The 24,143-nt window shown below is 45.4% G+C and overlaps 1 protein-coding gene across 3 annotated transcripts in view; it reads right to left on the reverse strand.

The window, feature by feature from the left end:
• The window catches only part of KLHDC4 (kelch domain containing 4), a 312,074-nt gene that overhangs the window by 34,604 nt on the left and 253,327 nt on the right, over positions 1–24,143 (reverse strand). For 2 of the 3 annotated variants that reach the window (XM_069216836.1, XM_069216837.1), the window contains exons 9-11: positions 12,667–12,875; positions 9,057–9,459; positions 8,377–8,484 (exon numbers count right to left, since the gene is read on the reverse strand). In XM_069216836.1, coding sequence (XP_069072937.1) covers positions 8,377–8,484; positions 9,057–9,459; positions 12,667–12,875 — 720 coding nt within the window. Of the gene's footprint in view, positions 1–8,322; positions 8,485–9,056; positions 9,460–12,666; positions 12,876–24,143 lie in introns of all 3 variants that reach the window. The other variant, XM_069216835.1, reaches the window with a different exon arrangement.

A 24,143-nucleotide genomic window follows, 5' to 3' on the forward strand; every position in this document is an offset into this window, starting at 1 on the left:
AACATGCAAAAATACAGGCAGCAGCTCTTTATTAATGGGACAAGTGTAGAGGGCCTGAGGGATACAGGTGCCAGTGTCACCATGGTGACAGAGAAACTGGTTTCCCCTGGCCAATACCTGACTGGAAAAACTTATACAGTCACCAATGCTGACAATCAAACTAAAGCACATCCCATGGCAATGGTAACTTTAGAATGGGGAGGGGTCAATGGCCTGAAACAGGTGGTGGTCTCCTCAAACATCCCAGTAGACTGTCTGCTTGGAAATGACCTGGAGTCCTCAGCATGGGCTGAGGTAGAACTAAAAACCCATGCAGCCATGCTGGGTATCCCTGAACTGGTGTGTGTAAAAACAAGAGCACAATGCAAGGCGCAGGGTGAAAAAGTAGAGCTGGAGTCTGGAAAAATGGCCCAGCCTACCAAGAGAAAAGGAAAGTCAGTTGGGAAACCAACTGCAACACAGTCAGAAAAAGGGAACCTCTCTTCTCAGGAAGAAGTTCTGCCCTCTGAGGGAACTGAGCCTTTGGAGCTTGAACTTATCAGGTTGAGCTCTTAGGCCCAGGGGGACCCTCAAGGGAGGAGCTGTGTAAGGGACAAGAAACCTGTCCCTCTCTTGAAGGCCTTAGGCAGCAAGCTGCTGAAGAATCCAAGGGCAAGAAAAATGGAACCCATAGGGTCTATTGGGAAGATGGACTCCTGTACACTGAGGCCAGAGACCCCAAACCTGGTACCACTAGGAGAGTGGTAGTGCCTCAGTCGTTCAGAGAGTTTATTCTGACCTTAGCCCATGATATTCCCCTTGCTGGGCATTTGGGGCAAACCAAGACGTGGGAGAGGTTAGTCAACCACTTCTACTGGCCCAATATGTCCCAGAAGGTTAAGGAGTTTTGCCTCTCCTGCCCCACCTGTCAATCCAGTGGTAAGACAGGTGGGCACCCAAAGGCCCCCCTCATTCCACTTCCAGTGGTGGGGGTCCCCTTTGAAAGAGTGGGTGTGGACATAGTTGGTCCACTGGAACCTCCCACAGCCTCAGGAAATATGTACATCCTAGTAGTAGTGGATCATGCTACTAGGTATCCTGAAGCTATTCCCCTTAGGTCGACTACTACCCCTGAAGTAGCCAAGGCCCTCATTGGTATCTTTACCAGAGTGGGTTTCCCTAAGGAGGTGGTGTCTGACAGAGGTACCAACTTCATGTCAGCATACCTAAAACACATGTGGAATGAGTGTGGAGTGACTTACAAATTCACTACACCATACCATCCACAAACTAATGGCTTAGTTGAGAGATTCAACAAGACATTAAAAGGCATGATCATGGGGCTCCCAGAAAAACTCAAAAGGAGATGGGATGTCCTCTTGCCATGTCTGCTCTTCGCTTACAGAGAGGTGCCACAGAAGGGAGTAGGATTCTCACCCTTTGAACTTCTGTTTGGTCACCCTGTAAGGGGACCACTTGCTCTTGTTAAAGAAGGCTGGGAGAGACCTCTTCATGAGCCTAAACAAGACATAGTGGACTATGTACTTGGCCTTCGCTCTAGAATGGCAGAGTACATGGAAAAGGCAACCAAAAACCTTGAGGCCAGCCAACAGCTCCAGAAGTTTTGGTATGACCAAAAGGCTGCACTGGTTGAGTTCCAACCAGGGCAGAAAGTCTGGGTTCTGGAGCCTGTGGCTCCCAGGGCACTCCAGGACAAATGGAGTGGCCCTTACCCAGTGCTAGAAAGGAAGAGTCAGGTCACCTACTTGGTGGACCTGGGCACAAGCAGGAGCCCCAAGAGGGTGATCCATGAGAACCGCCTTAAGCTCTTCCATGACAGGGCTGATGTAAATCTGTTGATGGTAACAGATGAGGATCAGGAGGCAGAGAGTGAACCTCTCCCTGATCTTCTATCATCAGACCCAAAAGATGGCTCAGTAGATGGGGTGATCTACTCAGACACCCTCTCTGGCCAACAGCAAGCTGATTGTAGGAGAGTCCTACAACAGTTTCCTGAACTCGTCTCCTTAACCCCTGGTCAGACACACCTGTGTACCCATGATGTGGACACAGGAGACAGCATGCCTGTCAAAAACAAAATCTTTAGACAGTCTGACCATGTTAAGGAAAGCATCAAGGTGGAAGTCCACAAGATGCTGGAATTGGGAGTAATTGAGCGCTCTGACAGCCCCTGGGCTAGCCCAGTGGTCTTAGTCCCCAAACCTCACACCAAAGATGGAAAGAAAGAGATGAGGTTTTGTGTGGACTACAGAGGGCTCAACTCTGTCACCAAGACAGATGCTCATCCAATTCCTAGAGCTGATGAGCTCATAGATAAATTAGGTGCTGCCAAATTCTTAAGTACCTTTGACTTGACAGCAGGGTACTGGCAAATAAAAATGGCACCTGGAGCAAAAGAGAAAACAGCATTCTCCACACCTGATGGGCATTATCAGTTTACTGTTATGCCCTTTGGTTTAAAGAATGCCCCTGCCACCTTCCAAAGGTTGGTGAATCAAGTCCTTGCTGGCTTGGAGTCCTTCAGCACAGCTTATCTTGATGATATTGCTGTCTTCAGCTCCACCTGGCAGGATCACCTGGTCCACCTGAAGAAGGTTTTGAAGGCCCTGCAATCTGCAGGCCTCTCTATCAAGGCATCCAAATGCCAGATAGGGCAGGGAACTGTGGTTTACTTGGGCCACCTTGTAGGTGGAGGCCAAGTTCAGCCACTCCAACCCAAGATCCAGACTATTCTGGACTGGGTAGCTCCAAAAACCCAGACTCAAGTCAGGGCATTCCTTGGCTTGACTGGGTATTACAGGAGGTTTGTGAAGGGATATGGATCCATTGTGACAGCCCTCACTCAACTCACCTCCAAGAAAATGCCCAAGAAAGTGAACTGGACTGTGGAATGCCAACAGGCCTTTGACACCCTGAAACAAGCAATGTGCTCAGCACCAGTTCTAAAAGCTCCAGATTATTCTAAGCAGTTCATTGTGCAGACAGATGCCTCTGAACATGGGATAGGGGCAGTTTTGTCCCAAACAAATGATGATGGCCTTGACCAGCCTGTTGCTTTCATTAGCAGGAGGTTACTCCCCAGGGAGCAGCGTTGGAGTGCCATTGAGAGGGAGGCCTTTGCTGTGGTTTGGTCCCTGAAGAAGCTGAGACCATACCTCTTTGGGACTCACTTCCTAGTTCAAACTGACCACAGACCTCTCAAATGGCTGATGCAAATGAAAGGTGAAAATCCTAAACTGTTGAGGTGGTCCATCTCCCTACAGGGAATGGACTTTATAGTGGAACACAGACCTGGGACTGCCCATGCCAATGCAGATGGCCTTTCCAGGTTCTTCCACTTAGAAAATGAAGACTCTCTTGGGAAAGGTTAGTCTCATCCTCTTTCGTTTGGGGGGGGGGGGTTGTGTAAGGAAATGCCTCCTTGGCATGGTTGCCCCCTGACTTTTTGCCTTTGCTGATGCTATGTTTACAATTGAAAGTGTGCTGAGGCCTGCTAACCAGGCCCCAGCACCAGTGTTCTTTCCCTAACCTGTACTTTTGTATCCACAATTGGCAGACCCTGGCATCCAGATAAGTCCCTTGTAACTGGTACTTCTAGTACCAAGGGCCCTGATGCCAAGGAAGGTCTCTAAGGGCTGCAGCATGTCTTATGCCACCCTGGAGACCTCTCACTCAGCACAGACACACTGCTTGCCAGCTTGTGTGTGCTAGTGAGGACAAAACGAGTAAGTCGACATGGCACTCCCCTCAGGGTGCCATGCCAGCCTCTCACTGCCTATGCAGTATAGGTAAGACACCCCTCTAGCAGGCCTTACAGCCCTAAGGCAGGGTGCACTATACCATAGGTGAGGGTACCAGTGCATGAGCATGGTACCCCTACAGTGTCTAAACAAAACCTTAGACATTGTAAGTGCAGGGTAGCCATAAGAGTATATGGTCTGGGAGTATGTCAAACACGAACTCCACAGCACCATAATGGCTACACTGAAAACTGGGAAGTTTGGTATCAAACTTCTCAGCACAATAAATGCACACTGATGCCAGTGTACATTTTAGTGCAAAATACACCCCAGAGGGCACCTTAGAGGTGCCCCCTGAAACTTAACCGACTGTCTGTGTAGGCTGACTAGTTCCAGCAGCCTGCCCCACTAGAGACATGTTGCTGGCCCCATGGGGAGAGTGCCTTTGTCACTCTGAGGCCAGTAACAAAGCCTGCACTGGGTGGAGATGCTAACACCTCCCCCAGGCAGGAGCTGTGACACCTGGCGGTGAGCCTCAAAGGCTCACCCCTTTGTCACAGCCCAGCAGGGCACTCCAGCTTAGTGGAGTTGCCCGCCCCCTCCGGCCACGACCCCCACTTTTGGCGGCAAGGCTGGAGGGAACAAAGAAAGCAACAAGGAGGAGTCACTGGCCAGTCAGGACAGCCCCTAAGGTGTCCTGAGCTGAGGTGACTCTAACTTTTAGAAATCCTCCATCTTGCAGAGGGAGGATTCCCCCAATAGGGTTAGGATTGTGACCCCCTCCCCTTGGGAGGAGGCACAAAGAGGGTGTACCCACCCTCAGGGCTAGTAGCCATTGGCTACTAACCCCCCAGACCTAAACACGCCCTTAAATTTAGTATTTAAGGGCTACCCTGAACCCTAGAAAATCAGATTCCTGCAAACTACAAGAAGAAGGACTGCCTAGCTGAAAACCCCTGCAGAGGAAGACCAGAAGACGACAACTGCCTTGGCTCCAGAAACTCACCGGCCTGTCTCCTGCCTTCCAAAGAACTCTGCTCCAGCGACGCCTTCCAAAGGGACCAGCGACCTCTGAATCCTCTGAGGACTGCCCTGCTTCGACGACGACAAGAAACTCCCGAGGACAGCGGACCTGCTCCAAAAAGACTGCAACTTTGTTTCCAGAAGCAGCTTTAAAGAACCCTGCAACTCCCCGCAAGAAGCGTGAGACTTGCAACACTGCACCCGGCGACCCCGACTCGGCTGGTGGAGAACCAACACCTCAGGGAGGACCCCCGGACTACTCTACGACTGTGAGTACCAAAACCTGTCCCCCCTGAGCCCCCACAGCGCCGCCTGCAGAGGGAATCCCGAGGCTTCCCCTGACCGCGACTCTCTGAAACCTAAGTCCCGACGCCTGGAAAAGACCCTGCACCCGCAGCCCCCAGGACCTGAAGGACCGGACTTTCACTGCAGAAGTGACCCCCAGGAGTCCCTCTCCCTTGTCCAAGTGGAGGTTTCCCCGAGGAAGCCCCCCCTTGCCTGCCTGCAGCGCTGAAGAGATCCGTTGATCTCTCATAGACTAACATTGAAAACCCGACGCTTGTTTCTACACTGCACCCGGCCGCCCCCGCGCTGCTGAGGGTGAAATTTCTGTGTGGGCTTGTGTCCCCCCCGGTGCCCTACAAAACCCCCCTGGTCTGCCCTCCGAAGACGCGGGTACTTACCTGCAAGCAGACCGGAACCGGGGCACCCCCTTCTCTCCATTCTAGCCTATGCGTTTTGGGCACCACTTTGAACTCTGCACCTGACCGGCCCTGAGCTCCTGGTGTGGTGACTTTGGGGTTGCTCTGAACCCCCAACGGTGGGCTACCTTGGACCAAGAACTGAACCCTGTAAGTGTCTTACTTACCTGGTAAAACTAACAAAAACTTACCTCCCCCAGGAACTGTGAAAATTGCACTAAGTGTCCACTTTTAAAACAGCTATTTGTGAATAACTTGAAAAGTATACATGCAATTGAAATGATTCAAAGTTCCTAATGTACTTACCGGCAATACCTTTCAAACAAGATATTACATGTTAAATTTGAACCTGTGGTTCTTAAAATAAACTAAGAAAAGATATTTTTCTATAACAAAACCTATTGGCTGGATTTGTCTCTGAGTGTGTGTACCTCATTTATTGTCTATGTGTATGTACAACAAATGCTTAACACTACTCCTTGGATAAGCCTACTGCTCGACCACACTACCACAAAATAGAGCATTAGTATTATCTATTTTTACCACTATTTTACCTCTAAGGGGAACCCTTGGACTCTGTGCATGCTATTCCTTACTTTGAAATAGTACATACAGAGCCAACTTCCTACAGATACTATCAGATTTGGAGTTGCTCCTGCAGTGAGAGACTGCTTTCTGGAGGAAGGGCAGGGCAGAGGAGAGGGCACTTCCAAAGGACGCAGACCCTCAACAAAAACTTCCAGGACTAAGACCTAAATCACATTTGGTGTCTGTAAATGGACTATAAGAAGGGGAGCTTGAAGCCCCCAAAATTGTCAACTGAGAAGCAGCGAGTCAAGCTATGCAAGGAGGAGGAGAAGCACTGCAAGGCATGTGCCTGCCCTTAGGGATGAAGGTTAAGGCCTGCCAGTCTCCCAATTGGGTGACGACACATCATCCAGGCAATCCAAGACCACCTATCCCTGGGGCCTGGAGGACCAGTGCCTGGCTGCTTGCCAAAACCAGTGTGCTCTGTGAGGAAGAGTAGAGCATTGGAGGGAGTAGGGTCCAGTGTAAGATCCTGGTGATTTGATCTCTGCTGTGAGGTGTGAGGAGACAGCTTCTGCACCGATCGAAGTCAGTGACTTCGTATGTCAGGTGGGCCGCCAGGAAGATTACTGCTGGGCCGATCGGGCTGTAGCCCGTGTGCAGAGTGAAGCTTTTGACCCCCCCCATGCCAGGTGAGGCCACTGGGAGCAAGACAAAGAGCTTGGTTTGGGTGGGACTGTCGTCAAGAGGGCACTCTGGTAACCTGTGTGGCCCTAAGCAGCGACTACAGAGAATGTGCACCAGAAGCAACAAATTCCCCCTCCCCCTTTCCTGTGGGGAGGATGCAAGGAAACTAACCGGCTTCAGAGGAGCATCAAGGACACCTGACCACTGCCCCAGCAGGGCCTTGAGCGATAATCACCAGAGTCAGTCGCTGTATCCTCCACGTCAAGGAGGAGGGTGGGTTCAGAGACTCCAGTCAGCAGGTCCTGCTAGTGCGGGTAAGACTGACTGACGGGCTAGAAGGCCCCAGAAGAACTGACCTGCCATGTAGAGCTTCAGCAGTGGAACACTTCAGACTTTAACTGGAGTCAGGGTATGGCTCCTGAGACAAGGAATACTAGTGGGGCTTAACCAGAATATCGCTTATAGTGACTAAAGAATAACCACTACCAAGAAATGAGTTGGACTCAGGAATCTGCCTGTTTTTTTTCTTTCAACATAAAAATATTCATTTTTTCATAAACGCAAGTACTTGACAGGGCTATTATTTATTACTGCTATTAAACGTATTTTAAATTGTGAGCCTGTGTTCACTTCCTATGTCTACATGCCCCTTGAGAAGCCTTGGACTGCTTGACCCATGCTACCACTGAGAAATAAGTGCTGAACGTTTAGTTGTCCCAGTTGCTCAGGATCCAGGTTGGGCCTCGAGACATTGGTAGTAAAAGGCCACAACCCCCATGGTTGGGCCCAGTAGCTCCCACATAGTCCTGTGGCCATGTGAAAGGGGTTCTGACAGTTCTCAAGGAAAGTAGTAATTGACAACATCATAAATCGTAAATCTGAAGAAGTCAACCAGCAAATTTGTTAAAGGCAGACACCAACTTTTGGGTTTCGTGGCTCCACCTGCCATACCATGCCTGCTATTTCTAAGAGAATTCCACTAACCTGGCAAGGTCCAATTATCTACCATTTACATAAAAAGGGACCACGCCATCTCCCATCAAACTACTGTATAGTAGCACTTCCAGATGTAGAGGCTAAAGCAGGCATACCCAACTTTCTTCCATGTGGGTGACACTCTAGGCTCTTGGAAAAGAGTCAGCAAGAGGTTGGTCATCAAAGGAACCTTTGAGTTTTTTTCCTCCACCCTCCCAAAGGATACCCTTTGTTTTCAAGGGCTAATGCTGTGCCAAAGGAAAGCTTTGGGAGAAGCTCTGAAGACAATGTCAAAGGCAGTGGCAGTGTCAAACGAATCAGATTCTTGGACAAATGGAGCTGGAAGCAATGTGGACGAAGTCTGTGAAAGCGTGATGTCTCAAAACACAAAACTGGATCCCCTTTCATTTGTTCACTGGCTTCTTCTTCCCTTTAGGATAGTTCATATATTGTCATCAAATCACAGAGCTCGTTAAAAAATAATAAACTTCAAATAAAGATGCGCGTTTTCTCCACGCACATTATTCTTTTTGTCCACATAAGCACTAAATTTAGTTCTGATGTCACCCACAGGCATAAATGCTAACGACCCATGTAATATTTCCTCAGGAAATAGCAGTAAGTGAACAGGGATGCAAACCTTCAACATGATCAACTGCTCAAAATACCTTTTTTCGTTTTAACTTCCCTTACACCCTCGTTCCCCTGAGCTTGTTTATTACCTTCATCATCACACTCCTCTTCTGAACTTTCCTCATCTTCTTCCTCAGTACCACCTTCTGCACCCTCTGCATCATCATCATCAGATTCATCCAGCCACTCTTGGGTCTCTTTACAGGATAAAATCAAACATGTTTTAAGAAATATATGCTACCACAGTCACACATAACAAACACTGAACATGTTAAAAAAAAAATTGCAGTAGGGAGAAGCTATTCCAGAAACCTTGTAGGACTCCAAGAGGCAAGAAGTTAACCTATAAAGCATAGGGTAACCTTCACCACTGATCCAGCAATGTTAGCTTTTATAAATGCAAGAGGTGGTCACAAATATCTTCACAGTCCCCCTACCCCCCGCCCCACACCACACTAATTCTTCACTTAGTTTTTAATGATTCACTGAAGAGTTTAGAAATTATTTTGAAGCATCTTCTCATCAATTGGAGCCAAGATTAAAGTTTCATAGAAAGCAAAGATGAAAGTTCTGCAAGATTAAGGCTAGATTTTTAATGCTGTTCTATATGGCACCTCAATCAGTTGATTTTACATGCTAAATAATTTTACAGGTGAGCATATTCTACCATTTACTGAATATAATCGTGATGTGTGAAATATACCAGCATGTAGGCCAGCTATTGGGAAGAACCTAGAGGTGGACATTAAAAATAAGAGGAGCAACTTACTTGGATCCATTTCCACTAGAACTGTCCACTCTTCCATTTTATGCAGATCTAGACTGTAGAGATCATTAAGGGTGAACTGGCGGTCTCCAACCTCAAACATTCCTCCATACACATACAGGACCCCATGTTTTACTGCAGTCATGGCATTGGAACGAGGGCATGGTTCTACTTGTGGTCCGGCATTTTCCTCATCACCTTCTTCTTCCTCCTCTTCATCTGACTTTTCTGCTGCAGTGTCTGCAGATGAAATTATCTGTTTGATGGTCATGACAGTACCGTCCTCCGCAACTACCTCTTTGACGATCTCCACAGGACCCTGGGAGCATTGTTCGCTTTCACTTGGCTCTGCATCTGCCTCTGCCTTTTTATCCCTCCTGCGTTTCTTCTTCTCTGCTTTTGGTGCCTGCAAATCAAACAACAAAAAGGGAAAATGAAGGGAAAAGAGGTAGAAAAGAGGATGGGTGGAAGACAAAGTCAGAGGGCATTCGGTGTCTAGACTTGGGAATGTGGGAGCATACAGATAGAAGCAATCACATCAAGGAAGAGTAAAAGCCAACACACAGGTAGAAAAGAAGGGCTGTGCATTCCCACAGAGTGCTAAAAGTCAAATGATATAAAAAAAGCAAAATGAGAAACACTGGCAAAGCCAATTCGTTTCACCTTTTGGCTTTGCTAAGGCAACCTATAGGCCAGTGTTTTTCTTCCGATCCTGGTTCTATGTTTCTAAATTTAAACAAATCCGGCACCGAGACCTTTGCTCACAGATTGGGGTTGAATCTATACAAATTCTGGTGATCTTTTATTTCCCTTAATGAAAGCAGTTTGCCACTAATTGATTTAACATGAGGTTTGCACACTCTTGAGGTATATTACAGATACATAAAGAAAAGAAAGAAAGGGTTGCTTACCTGTAACAATGGTTCTGTAGCATTATTCAAAAAAAGATGGGAGAGTTTCCTGAAACACTTTATAAAGGTTGTAGCCCATTCTTAGTCTTATTATTTAAAGATAGGTGAAAAATCTCTTAACTGTCCAGAAGATGTCTCAGAGGCTACAAAAACTCAGGCTCCACCAGGCACGACCATACAGAATGAGCAAAAACCCATGATAAGGAAGGGAGGTAGAAACAGTAATTTACCAATGCTGAAAAGCAGGTGTTTAAAGTTTGTTCTTTTTCATCGTGGCATATTCATAGATTCACAGGCTTTAAATACTGAAAAGGTGCAAGAGTCTATTGGTAAAGAACACTAAAGTAGAAGCATTCATGAGTAGCTGAGTATTCTCTCTTGTAATGATGTCTAAGTAGTAATGGGCATAATTAGGCAGCTGCTATACAGGTTTTAGCCACTGATTTTGTAGACTTTCAGTCATTCATAACGCAATCAATTAACGTTTTGGTAACAAACCCCTACAACAAGCCACAATCCATCCAGATTCCTTGTTTATAGGCAGCTCCTGCTGCAGACAATGAATTCCCTTGTTTTTCTCAAGTTCTTTGTCAATACAACATCAAGCTATGAAGGATTTTTTCTGCAAGAGCTTTAGCACTTAAGAAAACATAGGAGAGGAAAATCTAAGTAGCTCGTACAAGGAGCAGGGTAGGTTCCAAAGTTGGTATAATATATTATTTTTTTTCACGTTTGAGGGTTTTTTGTTTTTAGGATGGATGCAGCTGGCAATGTTGTCATTTACATTTCCTACGGGGCCTATTTAAGGGCCTTCCACAGCATTCATTGCTTGACGATGATCTCTAAACCATTTACTAAATTGTGCTTTGCTGGAAGTGGGTATGCAGCGCTTCTGTTGCCCACTATATGCAGGACTTGAGGAACAGAGTTTTATAGCGCACCTTGGACTGTGGCTGGCAGTCAGGATGGACGGCAGCATTTGGTTGGATAGGATTAGCTCCTCATTGTTGAGGTTGGTGATGCAAGAGGGCACCTCCAGTCTCACCTTGTGAGCGGGCAATTAAAATTTATGACATCAGCTAACTAAAACATACCACTTTAAACAGGTAAAAAAATGCAGACCTATTGCCTCTTCTACTTGTGATCAGGTGATGAAAGTGACAGCCACCCACCATGAACAACAAATGAACACAAAGAGGATAAAAAGCTCAATATTTGTATGCACTGCAAGCAGCAGCAGGCTAGAAGTATGGAAGTTTTGAGAGCTAAAAAAAGATAAGGCAAAGCCTTTTCTCTGATATTACAAATACAAAGCAGCAATAAATGTAAGATTTATTTTTAAATGACAAATTGAGTAAAGTAGATTGACAGCCTCGACATCAAGGTCTGTGTCAATTTGCCCATGATCTCTTCGCTTCACTGGAAGACTGCTGCACGGAAGAGGAACTGGTGCAGACTGCACTGCAACTGCTTGTTACTTCTTTCCTTTTTCTGACTACCATTTCGATCTAGCACTATGCAGCTGAAGAATACTCTAAGAGGGAAGCAAACCGTACATGATGTTTCAACAAATGCCTTGAGAAAGCCCAAGATAGTGACACACCTGTTGGCTGAAGATACAGTGGACGGAGTAGGGGGAACAACGACTCTGTCAAACTGGGGAGTACTACAGCTTTCCCTAGTGTGCCCAGCATGTCGCTGCAGGTGCACTTGCTTAGCACTGACACAAAATAACTACAGGAGATGCAGCATTCCCAACATCTTGGGACTCCGTGCATGTCCTAACTGCCAAGAAAGACATCTGGGAAACACCTGGGGATTTCGTATGCTATAGAATCATGGGAACAAAAACAACCTTTACAGAATTTCTTGTATATCAGTATCAAAATGCATGAAGACAAAACCAAGCATTTAAAATATTGTCCATTGTGAGAAGGAGGGCACCGCAAAACATGCAACACACCAAACTGTACAGTTGAAATTGAGCTTGGTGTGTCACGTTTGGCTGTGGCTTCAGACATTTTGAGACGTTATGTAATGAGATGTCTTTGTTTCCATACTTTTTACAGCTTCGAGAAAGCACTAGGCTAAGAAGCCAAGGGTGCGAGACAGTTTTGTCTGTCAGCCATTTGGACATGGTTACTGTTCGCCTTATGCTTACATGATGTGTGTTTTTTACCATAGGTAAAACAACATGCATATGGGAAACTGGAAAGAGAATTTTGACCTTGATGACACATTTACACTATCAAGAGATTATTTTAAATTAACGTTAATGTTTGTAACACTTTAAAAAAAAAAGGGGACATATTTTACGCAAAAATAGGGAGAAATCCGCTTTGGGTCATAAAGCTTGCCCCAATACTTATTTCCTTTGTTAATACTGGGAAATAATTCAGCATTCACCTAGGTCCTTTCCTCTCCAATTTACAGTCACTATGTATGTCAAGCTAGAAACAGGGCCCTGTGGCAACAAACATCTTCCAAAACATGCTTTTGTGAAGTGAACTAAGAATACACAAGGGGAAGGTGAGCGAGAGGATACAAATTTAGAACAGCAGTTAAGACTCAGTTGTCCATCGCTCAAGGTCTGACAGAGGCACAGGCAGTGTTAGGAATGCATCTGTGTTGAGAGGGGAGATCAGGGTAAACGATCCTGAGAGAGGATGCTTTCAGATTCAAAGTGCACATAGATTATTCACCTTTAGCTGACCTGCAAACCAGCGATTCTTCACCATGTCGTAAAAATAAATATCATTGAAAAAATCTCCCTCGATGCTCTCCTCCTCTTCCTCATCATGGACACCGCCAAACAGGACACTGCGGTTGCCTGGGCCAGCAGCCATGGAGAACCCAGTCCTGGGGGTGGGCTTCACACCCGAAGCGCTGATGCGGGACCATACCCATTTATCTGCGAATTACAAAGAGTGAGCCCACATGATTTACGAAGTATTTACTAAATAGTGATAACTTGGCAGTGCGTAAAAAAGACAATGGTCGAACTCGTTTCTATTAGGTAAGGCGAATAGCTGATTTCCAGGGTAACAAGGCACAGTAAATGAACACAACGTGCATGTTGAGGATGATTTATACAGCTTCTGCTGAGCTGTTTTAGGGGTACCAAAACACAGGACAGGGGCAAGACGTTTGTATCTTTTTCAAGCAGTGATATGTAGTTCATAAGTTAAGGGGGTGGCTCGCGTGTAATTATTTCAAGACATTGGTAATCTGCAGAAAGCAACAGTACATGAGGAAACGTCTTCCCACAAGTGAAGCATGCATCCTCTGCAGTGGAGTGTAGATAGTTAAAACATACGAAACATCAGTGAGGACAACCAAATGTGTCTCTAAATGTCACTGGGAGACACATGACAAATATAATAAGGAAGAAAGCATTTCAGAGGAAATGGGCAATGTGCAACTTGTGTAACATGTTTTGCAGGATTCTGGACATCTAGAGCCAATTAGAGTCTTCATCGACAGTCTTCCAGATAAACTAGGCCAAGTAGGAGAAGGGAACTAAGTCTTGAGAAAGAAACTGAAAGAATAAAACCTAGTGGGTGAGCTGGGTTGAGGATTTGCTGGTTTCCTCACACTGGTGTCGGATGCGCACGGAGAGGATGCCTCAATACCAAAAGGTGTTCCGATAGAGAAATGGACTAACCAGGAGGTGTTGGCTTGGGGGGGATAATAAAATAGCAGGTATATGAAGATTATATACACCACCATATGCCAAAAAAACAGTTTATTCAGATTCTTTTGGGGAAACACCCATTTAACAACTTTACGTATGAGTGGCTCTATAAAGAAAAAAAAGAAAAGGAGGATTTTTCCAGTGTGTAGGTCCTTGTGGCCTAATCAATACCTTGTAATTTTACAAACGTTTAAAGCAGAGACAAGTAATGTGATTGTAGCTGCTTTAGCCAGACTTTTACATTTGACCTGGATCCTAAGGAAACATTTGGTTAAACAAAAGAAGGTACTGACAAAGGTTTGAATAATTTCCTATAGGGATTATTTTAAGATGTCTTTATTGATGTCCTATTTGTTGTAATCTTTGTATTTGTTGCATTATTGATTGTATTTATTGTATTTTTTTTTATAACAACACTTTAATGATTTTGTAGGCATATTATAATCGCACACACCACAAACCTTTGCAGAGGTTAAGTACAATGCTGGAGGTTGCTCCCATTCAACCCATCTCGCCACTTGAGTTACGCACAGTTGCAGTGTCTAGTTCATAGTATGCTCATCATTTTCCCCTATCTTCAGGCGTTTTCTAGAGCAGCTTCAGGCTAAATAAATTGGTTCATCCAATTTTGAGGAATGGTTCATGACCTCCACTCCTTCGTCCGGACTTCTGCGGACCTCCAGTGTTCAGCCACATCTCTGTTGAGTGGAGAAGTGTGGCACAATGGTTAGAGTGGCAGACCCTGAAGCAGAGATCCGGCTCAAGACCAGGGTTCAAGTCCCGCTTCAGCAGGTCTTGGGCTCAATTCCTTTGGACCAGATAATTCTCGCCTCGGTGCCTAATCTAATTAATGGGTCCCACTCTGCAACTCTGGGCAATAGCTTGCTTAATCTCCACAACGGCCCCAACAGCGCTTGGATGCCTGACTTCACCCTGGGGGTGTCCAGGAGTGGGAACCTCACAGGGAAAAGCCAGGAGGGGTTCCATAGTGGTATGAGTACAGCGCCTTGAGACCCTAACGGGTGAGTAGTGCGCTATACAAGTGCAAAATTTACATTTACATTTGTTCACTAACAGAGTGTCCAGCCCCACAAGGATACCGTCCCCTCTTGGGCCTTGCATGTTGTCCACCACTCCCAACGGAGCACCCCTTGGTGATGCCTCAAGGCTCTGGCCCAGGGCCGTTGACAAGGCAGCAAATATAGGTAGCCTCTGGATGATGGGACAAGCCCAAACCAAGTGATAAAGTCACTTATGTCAAACCCACAACTGGCACAGGTGGGAGCAGGGAGTTTGCGGGTTCTACACAAATGCTTGGGCGTGTAATATGTGCAGTGGAAGTGATTCAATCGGATAAGCCGCAGCTGAGCTGAAATGTCTAAGGTCTGTGGTGCCATGCATGCCTCCCCTCCACTCCACTCCCAGCCACCCCTCTCATCACTCCCTCAACTGCGTCAATGTTCATGGAGAAAGACTTACCAGGGCTTTATAGGTCTGGGAGATGCCCTCCTTGGCCAGTGGGTCTATCAGTAGACAGGCCTCCAAAGGGGTGTATTCCGCAAGTGTGGCTAGCACCTCCCTGGAACCAGAGAGTGTGTGACGGAGTTGGAAGTATTATAATAATTGCAATTAATGAAGGGAAAACTCTTGTCCTGGAAGGATTTCATGTGGTGACCTACCCAAATGAAACCAGTCAGGAAATGCTGATACTGTCCCATCCTTCAAACCCCTGCGTCGTGCCACTCCGTCTAGCCATCCACCCATCTAGAGTGGGGGGATCTCCAACATTATCCACCAAACCCAACCTGCATACCTCAGGGCAGCTCACCATGTCAGGAAAACTACTTTGATGATCTCAAGGGAGCGAGTGAGGAAATGGTGTGCAGTAAAGCATACACATAAGATTATCAAAGCCAATCATTGAGGTCTTTACCCTAAAGGCAGGGTCTGCCAACCCCTGCACAGTCAGTCATTTACCACAACAGTATGCACCGCCTAGTAGTAAAGGCAGATATTGGCCCTTGCAAGGCTCCTGTTGTAAATAGATCGGACACACTTGTCAAAGGAAATTATTTGGCCCAGAGGACTTTCCGCAGTCAGGAGGTTATGGCAGCAAACAATCGACTGGGAATGGGACAGGGAAAATTCTGAAGTATGTAAAGGAGTCATTGAAGGACCATCATTTTGTGGAGAGCCAGCCTGCTGAACACACTGATCTAGACAGGTGGACTAAATTGCTGCTCAAACTGGATTATGCAGTTAAGGGGATGGCGATTAAGGGCATCATTACAAGTTTGGAGGTTGAACCGCCATGGTGGAGGTCTTTCGAACGTTGCCAGGCCGACGGTCCCAAGACCTTCGGATTACGAGTTCCCCATAAGGCTGGCGTGACTGGTGGGGGGAAGCAGCACTATGGAGCTACTACCAGCTATGCATCTCTACTGTCGGCATGATGGGTGGACTGTGCCCATGCGCCATGTCGTGCACTGGACAAAGTGCGCCCCAGAACTCCAGATTTCTGGGGGCCCCTCGCCTCATCCCCCATGGGGCCATACTCCTTTGAGCCCCACATTTTGGGCCCCTTAACTGACTCACCACCAAGCTTTCCATGGCAGTGGGATTGCCATTCAAAGCTTGGCGGTCCTGCAGGTCGTAATGGCCATGATGGTCCCAATGCCGGGATCTTCAACATTGGCCAGCGTGGTCAGGACTGCGGGGTCCCCGCCGCACTGACTATGGGGATGCCGACAGTCCGCTGGCGATCCGACGGCCAAACTCATAATCTGGCAGTCCGTCCGCCAAAGTTGCGGCAGTCGGACTGCTACCATGGCGGTCCAGGGACGGCTAAACTCATAATAAGGCCCTTGGACTCCAAGCTAGGTCTGGCTCCCACGTTATCAGGCTCCCCAGGTAGCAGAAGATAAGACATCGGATTTACAGGGCAGGGTGCTAGGCTTCCCTGTCTCCTCTAAGAGGGTTCAGAAGTGATTTGGACCTATTCACTGTCATTTCAAATGAGCCTTCCTTGAATGCATCAAGAATAGAAATGCGGAGGGGTCCAGTCACCTCTGGGCAAGCCGTAAGCAAAAGGAAATAGTCATAATAAAGGGCTATTCTATCTTCCAATACTATCCCTCAGTCAAACCCCCAAACTAGGGCACCACAACCTACCGACGAATTCAGGGGCTCTATGGCCAGGGCAAAAAGAAGGGGAGACCGAGGGCTTTCCCTGTCTAATACCCCAATGGACTGGGAATCTGGGGAAACCACGCCGTTCACCCATACTGGCACTTGTGGCCCGCTGTCTAGAGGATGGACACAGGCTTGGAATCCGGGTCCCAATCCCATTTTGATTAGCACCTTGTGAAGAAAGGCCCGGTCCAAGGAATCAAAGGCCTTTTCAAAACTGCGCAACATCAATGCAGTGGCACAGTGCAGTTCCCGGACTGGATACAGCTAGATGAACCCTGCAAATGCAGTGTCTAGTGCTAGATGAGGGATGAGGATGCATTGATTCAGGTGGATTAGGTGGTCAAGCACTTGGGTCAGAAGCCTCACTAGTAATTTGGCATAAAGTTTAACCTTGGTGTTAGTGACAGAAAAAGGCCAGTAAGGGGCACATTGGTCCGGGGTTTGCCTGTTTTCAGCAGGATGATAGTGTCAAGGTACAGTTCAGGCGAGAAGTAGCCGTGATCAGTCACCTCTAGGAGCAGATTTAGGAGAAGGGGCAGAATGAGGGGATGCAATTTGCGGTAGTATTCTGTGGGGAACCTGTCCAAGCCTGGGGTTGTATCTGGCCTGAGGTATGTTAAGGCGTTGTTTAGCTCCTCTACAGTCCATAGCTGTTCAAGGGTCTCTCTTTCTGTGGGGTGTCAGAACAGGCAGGGGAATATCTGCAATGAGGGGACTCTGGATCTCATGCGAAGGGTGAGGCATTGCAGCTGACAGGATTCGTAGTAATTCACAAACACAGTGGCCCCAGCTGGGCCTGTTGTGGCCTGTGTGCCATCTGGACCAATAATATTGGGGACCACCGTCAATTATAGTTTCTTAAAGGCCAGCCAATGCAGAAGCCTGTCAGACTTGTCCTCATAACAACACAACAGTACAGTTGTCGCATGGGAATAATTCATGTTGAGATATGGGCCAAGAGGTCCCAGAGTTAATAGTTAATTAACATAAATTAAAAATATTCAAATAAATGACTAGTGGGTGAACAACCCAACACTTGGTGAATTTTGCTTCACAATGATAGGAAGAGCCGACATTGATGTATCAAAAAGTGATGTTGCTACCAACCCTTGGCCGCCACAAGCCAGTTATCCCTGTGGTAACTTTTCTGACACCTCCTGCTTGAAACACAAAAAGTCAGAACGATCATGAGGTCCCGCTTTAACAGTCTGTATTCATACTGAAAATCGAGATCAAGTAAGCTTTTGCCCTTTTGCTCCGCAGGAGGTTTCTGTCCTCACTGAGCTCGCCTTAGGACACCTCCATTATTGTTTGACAGGTGTACCACCCCAGTCAAACTCCCTACCTAATACTGTCCCCCTATTCACACACCCTTACTGCAGAGGCTTCCCGGCATCTATGGGCCTCGTCTAGACATAACTGTTACAGTTCAGCCCTCTTCACCGCCAAACGGCAGTATATGTATGAGTTTTTAAGGGGATTTCCTTCCCAAAACAAACTAATTTGATGATGATGAAATAGCAGGCACATGAAAGCGAAGTTAACACCAGACACAATACACACCAGTGGCATACATCAAAAGAATAAATAGCACCTATTTTTCCACATAAAGGGAGACCTAATTTCTCCTACTATGGTGAAACGCAGCAAAATGCTAACTTAGATTCCTCACCAGTAGTGCACTTCAATTTCAGTGTCCGAGCAGCTGGGAAAAACAAAAAAAAAAGATGTCTGAAATGCTTTAAATTATCTTGGGCATTCCACCCATGACTTTTTTGTTTTTCTCAGCGAGCAGACCTAAATGTAAAGGATATGTCTAGATTTGGGGTTTATTCTCATTGTGGCATAGGACTTGAGCTGTAAGCCACTGTTGAAGCTCAATAAAGCTAAAACTGGATTGGGGTTGTTACATTCAGAAGGGACTTGAGGCCTGATTTATGAAAAGGTAGTGCCACCTTTGCGTCATTTTTTTTTTACATAAAAGCGCACAAATGTTTTGTAAATTTGCACCACTTTTGTGTCAAAAAAATGACGCAAAGGCGACGCTACCTTTTCATAAATCAGGACCTTGATCTGGCGGTTTGGGCTAGACTGCTCCTACTGGGTAGGTTCAAGGCTAATTTTGTTAAGGTTGGTTCTTGTCTGGAGTAGAACAGCGAGCAAATATGATGGGCTGGAATACTGCCCACCATATTTTAACAGTAGTCAAAATTAATTCAAGCATTTCACCCAACACTTAGTTTTTTGTTTTGTTTTATCTCTGATCAATGCGGAATCCTTTATGGAAAAGTTCAGTGTCTGCAAGATTAGAGGTGGATGAAGGCTGTGCAGTTTGGGAACAGCCTCATTGGCTATGCTCAACGTTTGTGAAGAATGAAATAGCCTCAGCAAAGGGATTCCATCTGGAGTGAGGAGGGAAACAACAGATAGCACTGACAAAAAGGCCAACTAAGGTTGAGGTTCAAGGTGCAGCCCCAGAGGCTTACAGAAGGCTGCGGAGGGTGGAGATGCTATAGCCATATATGGGATCCCCCCATAAGAGTTTACAGGGATATAAACAGTTTGGCTAAACATCCACAAAATGTAACAAAGTAACATACAACTTTCTTTGACGGACACTAACTAGCAAGGAAGGATAAAGATGCCAGCTCCCAGTGTTAACCTTGAACTGCAAATAAAATTACTTGGTGGTTCTATGACTCTGAATTGTGGACCATTCAAAGCTAAAAAAAAAACATGTTTGTTCAAACTTGCCTTTTAATATTATGTTGTAAGCTTCCCATAGGAGTTTCACAGAGCTGTCACACACCTTGTACAGCAGTATCATTTGTACAGTGCATCAAGTGTTCTTTAACTGAACTGCCATCATCTACTACAAAATGATACCAAAAAGAATGCTATTTCAAACAGGAAGAGATTCTGTCTTTTTCTGAAGTTGAAATATTTGAACATAAGGCATGTAGAAGGAAGAGATAGGAAGCTTTCCAGACCTAAGGACTACCCGAGTTTTCTTGTGATAACACAGGGTCCTGTAATACAAAATAGTAAGACGAGCTATCGAGCTGTATTTCTGCTTGCAGGCAGGCTGAAATTTTAATACTGATTTCCTGAAGCAGTGCAGACCTGATACTGCAACACCCTCTATCTAATGAATATAAGCAAAATCTCTGTCAGCTTACAGTTTGTAACCACACTTATTTCTAGCACCTTATGATGCATGGGAAGGTTGGCTAAATGAACTGCAGCATGTCTTACAAAAATGCCCTAGTAAAACTTCTCTTTTGTAGCTGTGCAACAAGAACTCGATGGCCTTCTTTCAAATCGGTATCAGCTTAGCAGACCTGTATCATCTATAGTAGCAGTTCCTCATCTGACTTCCTAGCATTTCGAGGTAATCAGCAATCTGCATGCTATTGATGTGCATTTGATAATATATTGCAAGCCATACTTATTTCAGGTAACTAGCCCAATCGAGGTTAAGATTTTTAAAAAAGAGGGTGATAGCAAAAGTTTAACATGTTTGTCGTAGCAGTAATCTTCCATCCTGGAACCATGGCCTGTAGTGGATGAAAATGGTTGCCCCTTGATTAAATCTATCCAAGACCTGAATAACAAATCATGCATTCCTCAAGCATGAAGGAAGGGAAACCTTGCACACCTAAAGTTCTAACTGACAATCCTGATATAATGACATATCAAATGGCTAAAAGTTCTTGTGAGACGAGCGATTCATGGCCCGGCACTCAACACTACACAAATAAGTGCATGGTGTGCACCCCAAACTTTATCCTTACGAGAGGAATCAATGGCCTTGCTCCCATGACTAAATTAGGTTATCATGTTGATGAGGCAGTGTACACAGCTTATTTACTTTACTGCTACGTGGTTCTCAAGTAATGTGTACTGTGGTGCAGCCATACTGTGTGAAGGAACGGTCTCGTACCTATAATCCTAGTTCTCTCTCAGCGGAATTTCAACTGAAGTCATAAGCACTGAACAGTCCTGCCCTTGTGCAGGGATCCCGAAGTAGATAGTTATATATGTCTTCTTTAAGTGTAGATTTTCTCCTTTCTTTAAAAAGTAAGGATATATATATATATATATATATATATATATATATATATGGAAAATATCACTTACCAAGTGTATATCTGTTCGTGGCATGTTCCGCTGCAGATTCACATGCTGTGTATACTTCTGCCATCAAGTGTTGGGCTTGGAGTGTTACAAGTTGTTTTTCTTTGAAGAAGTGTTTTCGAATCAAAGGATAGAGTGACTCCTCCTCTTCGGCTCCATTGCGCATGGGCTCCATGTTAGATTGTTTTCCCGCAGAGGGTAAGGTAGGAATGATAGAGTATAAAGAAAAGAGATGTCCATGGTAATGGAATGTCAAATATATATATATATATATATATATATATATATATATATATATATATATATATATATATATATATATATATATATATATATATATACACACACACACACACGTTGTTTAACTTAAACGACTACAGGCTTCCGGGGAGGTGGGAGGGTGCATGTGAATCTGCAGCGAACATGCCACGAACAGATGTACACTGGGTGACATTTTCCGTTCAATGGCATGTGTAGCTGCAGATACACATGCTGTGCATAGACTACAAAGCAGTTGGTCCTCCCACAAAAGCGGTGGTTAGCCTGTAGGAGTTGAAGTTGTTTGAAATAATGTTCTTAGTACAGCTTTACATACTGTGGTTTGCTGTGCTGCTAAAACACCTACACAATAGTGTTTAGTAACTGTAAGTGATGTTGACCAAGTAGCTGCCTTACATATTTCAGCCATTGGTATGTTTTCTAAGAAGGCCATGGTAGCACCTTTCTTCCTTGTGGAATGTGCTCTAGGAACAACTAAGAGTTGTCTTTTAGCTTTAAGGTAACATGTTTGGATGCATCTTACTATCCCTCTTGCTAAACCTTGTATTGAAATGGAGTTACCATTATGAGGTTTTTGAAAAGCTACAAATAGCTGTTTAGTTTTCCTAACTGGTTTTGTTCTAGCTATGTAGTACATTAGAGCTCTTTTAATGTCTAATGTATTTAGAGCTCTTTCTGCCACAGAATCTGGCTGTGAGAAGAAGATTGGTAGTTCCACTGTTTGACTGATATAAAAAGGTGACACTACTTTAGGAAGAAATTTAGGGTTAGTTTGTAGTACGACTTTATGCTTGTGTACTTGTATGAACGGTTCCTCAATAGTGAAAGCTTGAATTTCGTTAACTCTTCGCAATGATGTAATTGCGACTAGGAAGGCAATCTTGCATGTTAAGAATTGTATTTGACATGAGTGCATGGGTTCAAGTGGTGAGCCCATAAGTCGCGTAAGCACTATGTTTAAATTCCACAAAGGAACTGGAGGTGTTCTGGGTGGAAAGATGCGTTTTAAGCCTTCCATGAAGGCTTTGATAACAGGTACTCTAAATAAAGAGCTGTGGAAATACAGTGAGTAAACTCCCGTCCCTACTTGATTTTGTGGCACGGCTTCTATTGTTTGCTTGAGTAATAGAGATTTGACTTCTTCCTGTAACAGAGTGATATGGTCTGTGGATAGTTCGTGTGGTTTTGGTGGAATGTTTTGTGGAGTTTGTATCAATTCTAGGCAATAGCCATTGCCGATAATTGATAATACCCAGTTGTCTGTGGTAATGTTTAGCCAATTGTTGTGGAACTTTTGCAGTCTTCCTCCCACAGGTGAGGTGTGGATTGGAAAGGAATGGCACAAGTCACTGTTTATTTTGTTGTGAGGCTTGTTTAGGTGTTTGACATTTTCCCCTGCCTCTGGGGTACTGGCCTCTATATGTGTTTTTAAAACCACCTCGTTGGTATTGAGGTTGGTAGGCCGGCTTTGGCTGTGATGTGGATGCCTCTGCAGTTTGAGCCCTAAATCCACCTCTAAACTGTGGTTTACGAAAGGATCCCCTATTGTGTGGTGTATAGTGCACCCATGGCTTTTGCGGTGTCTGAATCCTTACGCATTTTTTCTATAGCAGTGTCGACCTCTGGGCCGAAAAGCTGTTTCTTGTTGAATGGCATATTCAACACTGCCTGTTGGATTTCAGGTTTCAATCCTGAGGACCTAAGCCATGCATGTCTCCTTATGGTTACAGCAATGTTGATGCTTCTGGCCGCTGTATCTGCTGAGTCTAGGGCAGACCTAATCTGATTGTTGGTGATGGCTTGCCCTTCCTCCACTATCTGCTCTGCTCCCTTTTGCTGTTCTTTGGGGAGATGCTGGATTATATCTTTCATCTCGTGCCAATGGGTCCTGTCATATCTAGCCAACAACGCCTGTGAGTTGGCTATTCTCCATTGGTTGGCTGCCTGAGATGCCACCCTCTTTCCTGCAGCATCAAACTTCCTACTCTTTTTGTCTGCTGGGGGTGCATCACCTGACTGCGAGTTTGCCCTTTTCCTGGCAGCGCTTACCACTACTGAGTCTGGAGGTAGTTGCTGAGTAATATAGACAGGATCGGAAGGAGATAGCTTATATTTCTTTTGTACTGTAGGAGTAATTATTCTTGCTTTTATAGGCTCGCTAAATATTTGATCAGCATGTTTTAACATGCTGGGGAGCATAGGGAGCAACTGATATGTTGCATGCGTGGAGGAAAGTGTATTAAACAAAAAATCATCCTCTAATGGTTCAGTGTGCAAGGTGATATTATGCTATGCTGCCGCCCTAGCTATCACTTGATTGCAGCCTGTACTATCCTCTGGTGGTGAAGGCTTAGAGGGATAGCAATCTGGGTCATTGTCCGGAATGGGGTCTGGATCATAAAGATCCCATGGATCCACATTGTCCTGCTGCAAATCAAATTAATGTGATGGTGACTACATAGGTGTAGGGCTGGTAGGAGGAGAGATATGTCGGTGTGGACAGTGAGGAGGAGACTAAGGTGGAGAAAATTGAGGAGGTGGAGGCCTCTCCTTTGTTTTTGGCACTTTAGCTGGAGGCTGTGTAGTGTCCAATTCCTCCTGAAAGGCTAATTTCCTCTTTGGTTTTGGAGGAGGTGCAGTTAAAATTCTGTCAGTTTCTTTATGGACATGAATCCTAGCTTGCCTTTCATCCATTACTTCCATGATTGGTTGTATTTCTGAGTCCTCCTCAGTAGTTTTATGGCTTTCTCTAAGTGTTTTTGAAAGTCCATGTTCCTCAGTATAACCAGGTCTTTTCAGCTCCGAAGCTGGCTTTTTTGGTATTGAAAAAGATGGGGTTGAGGATGGTCTCGGCTCCAAAAGGGATTTTTTAAATTT

Source organism: Pleurodeles waltl, chromosome 12, assembly GCF_031143425.1.
Source record: "Pleurodeles waltl isolate 20211129_DDA chromosome 12, aPleWal1.hap1.20221129, whole genome shotgun sequence".
Taxonomy (NCBI): Eukaryota; Metazoa; Chordata; class Amphibia; order Caudata; family Salamandridae; genus Pleurodeles; species Pleurodeles waltl.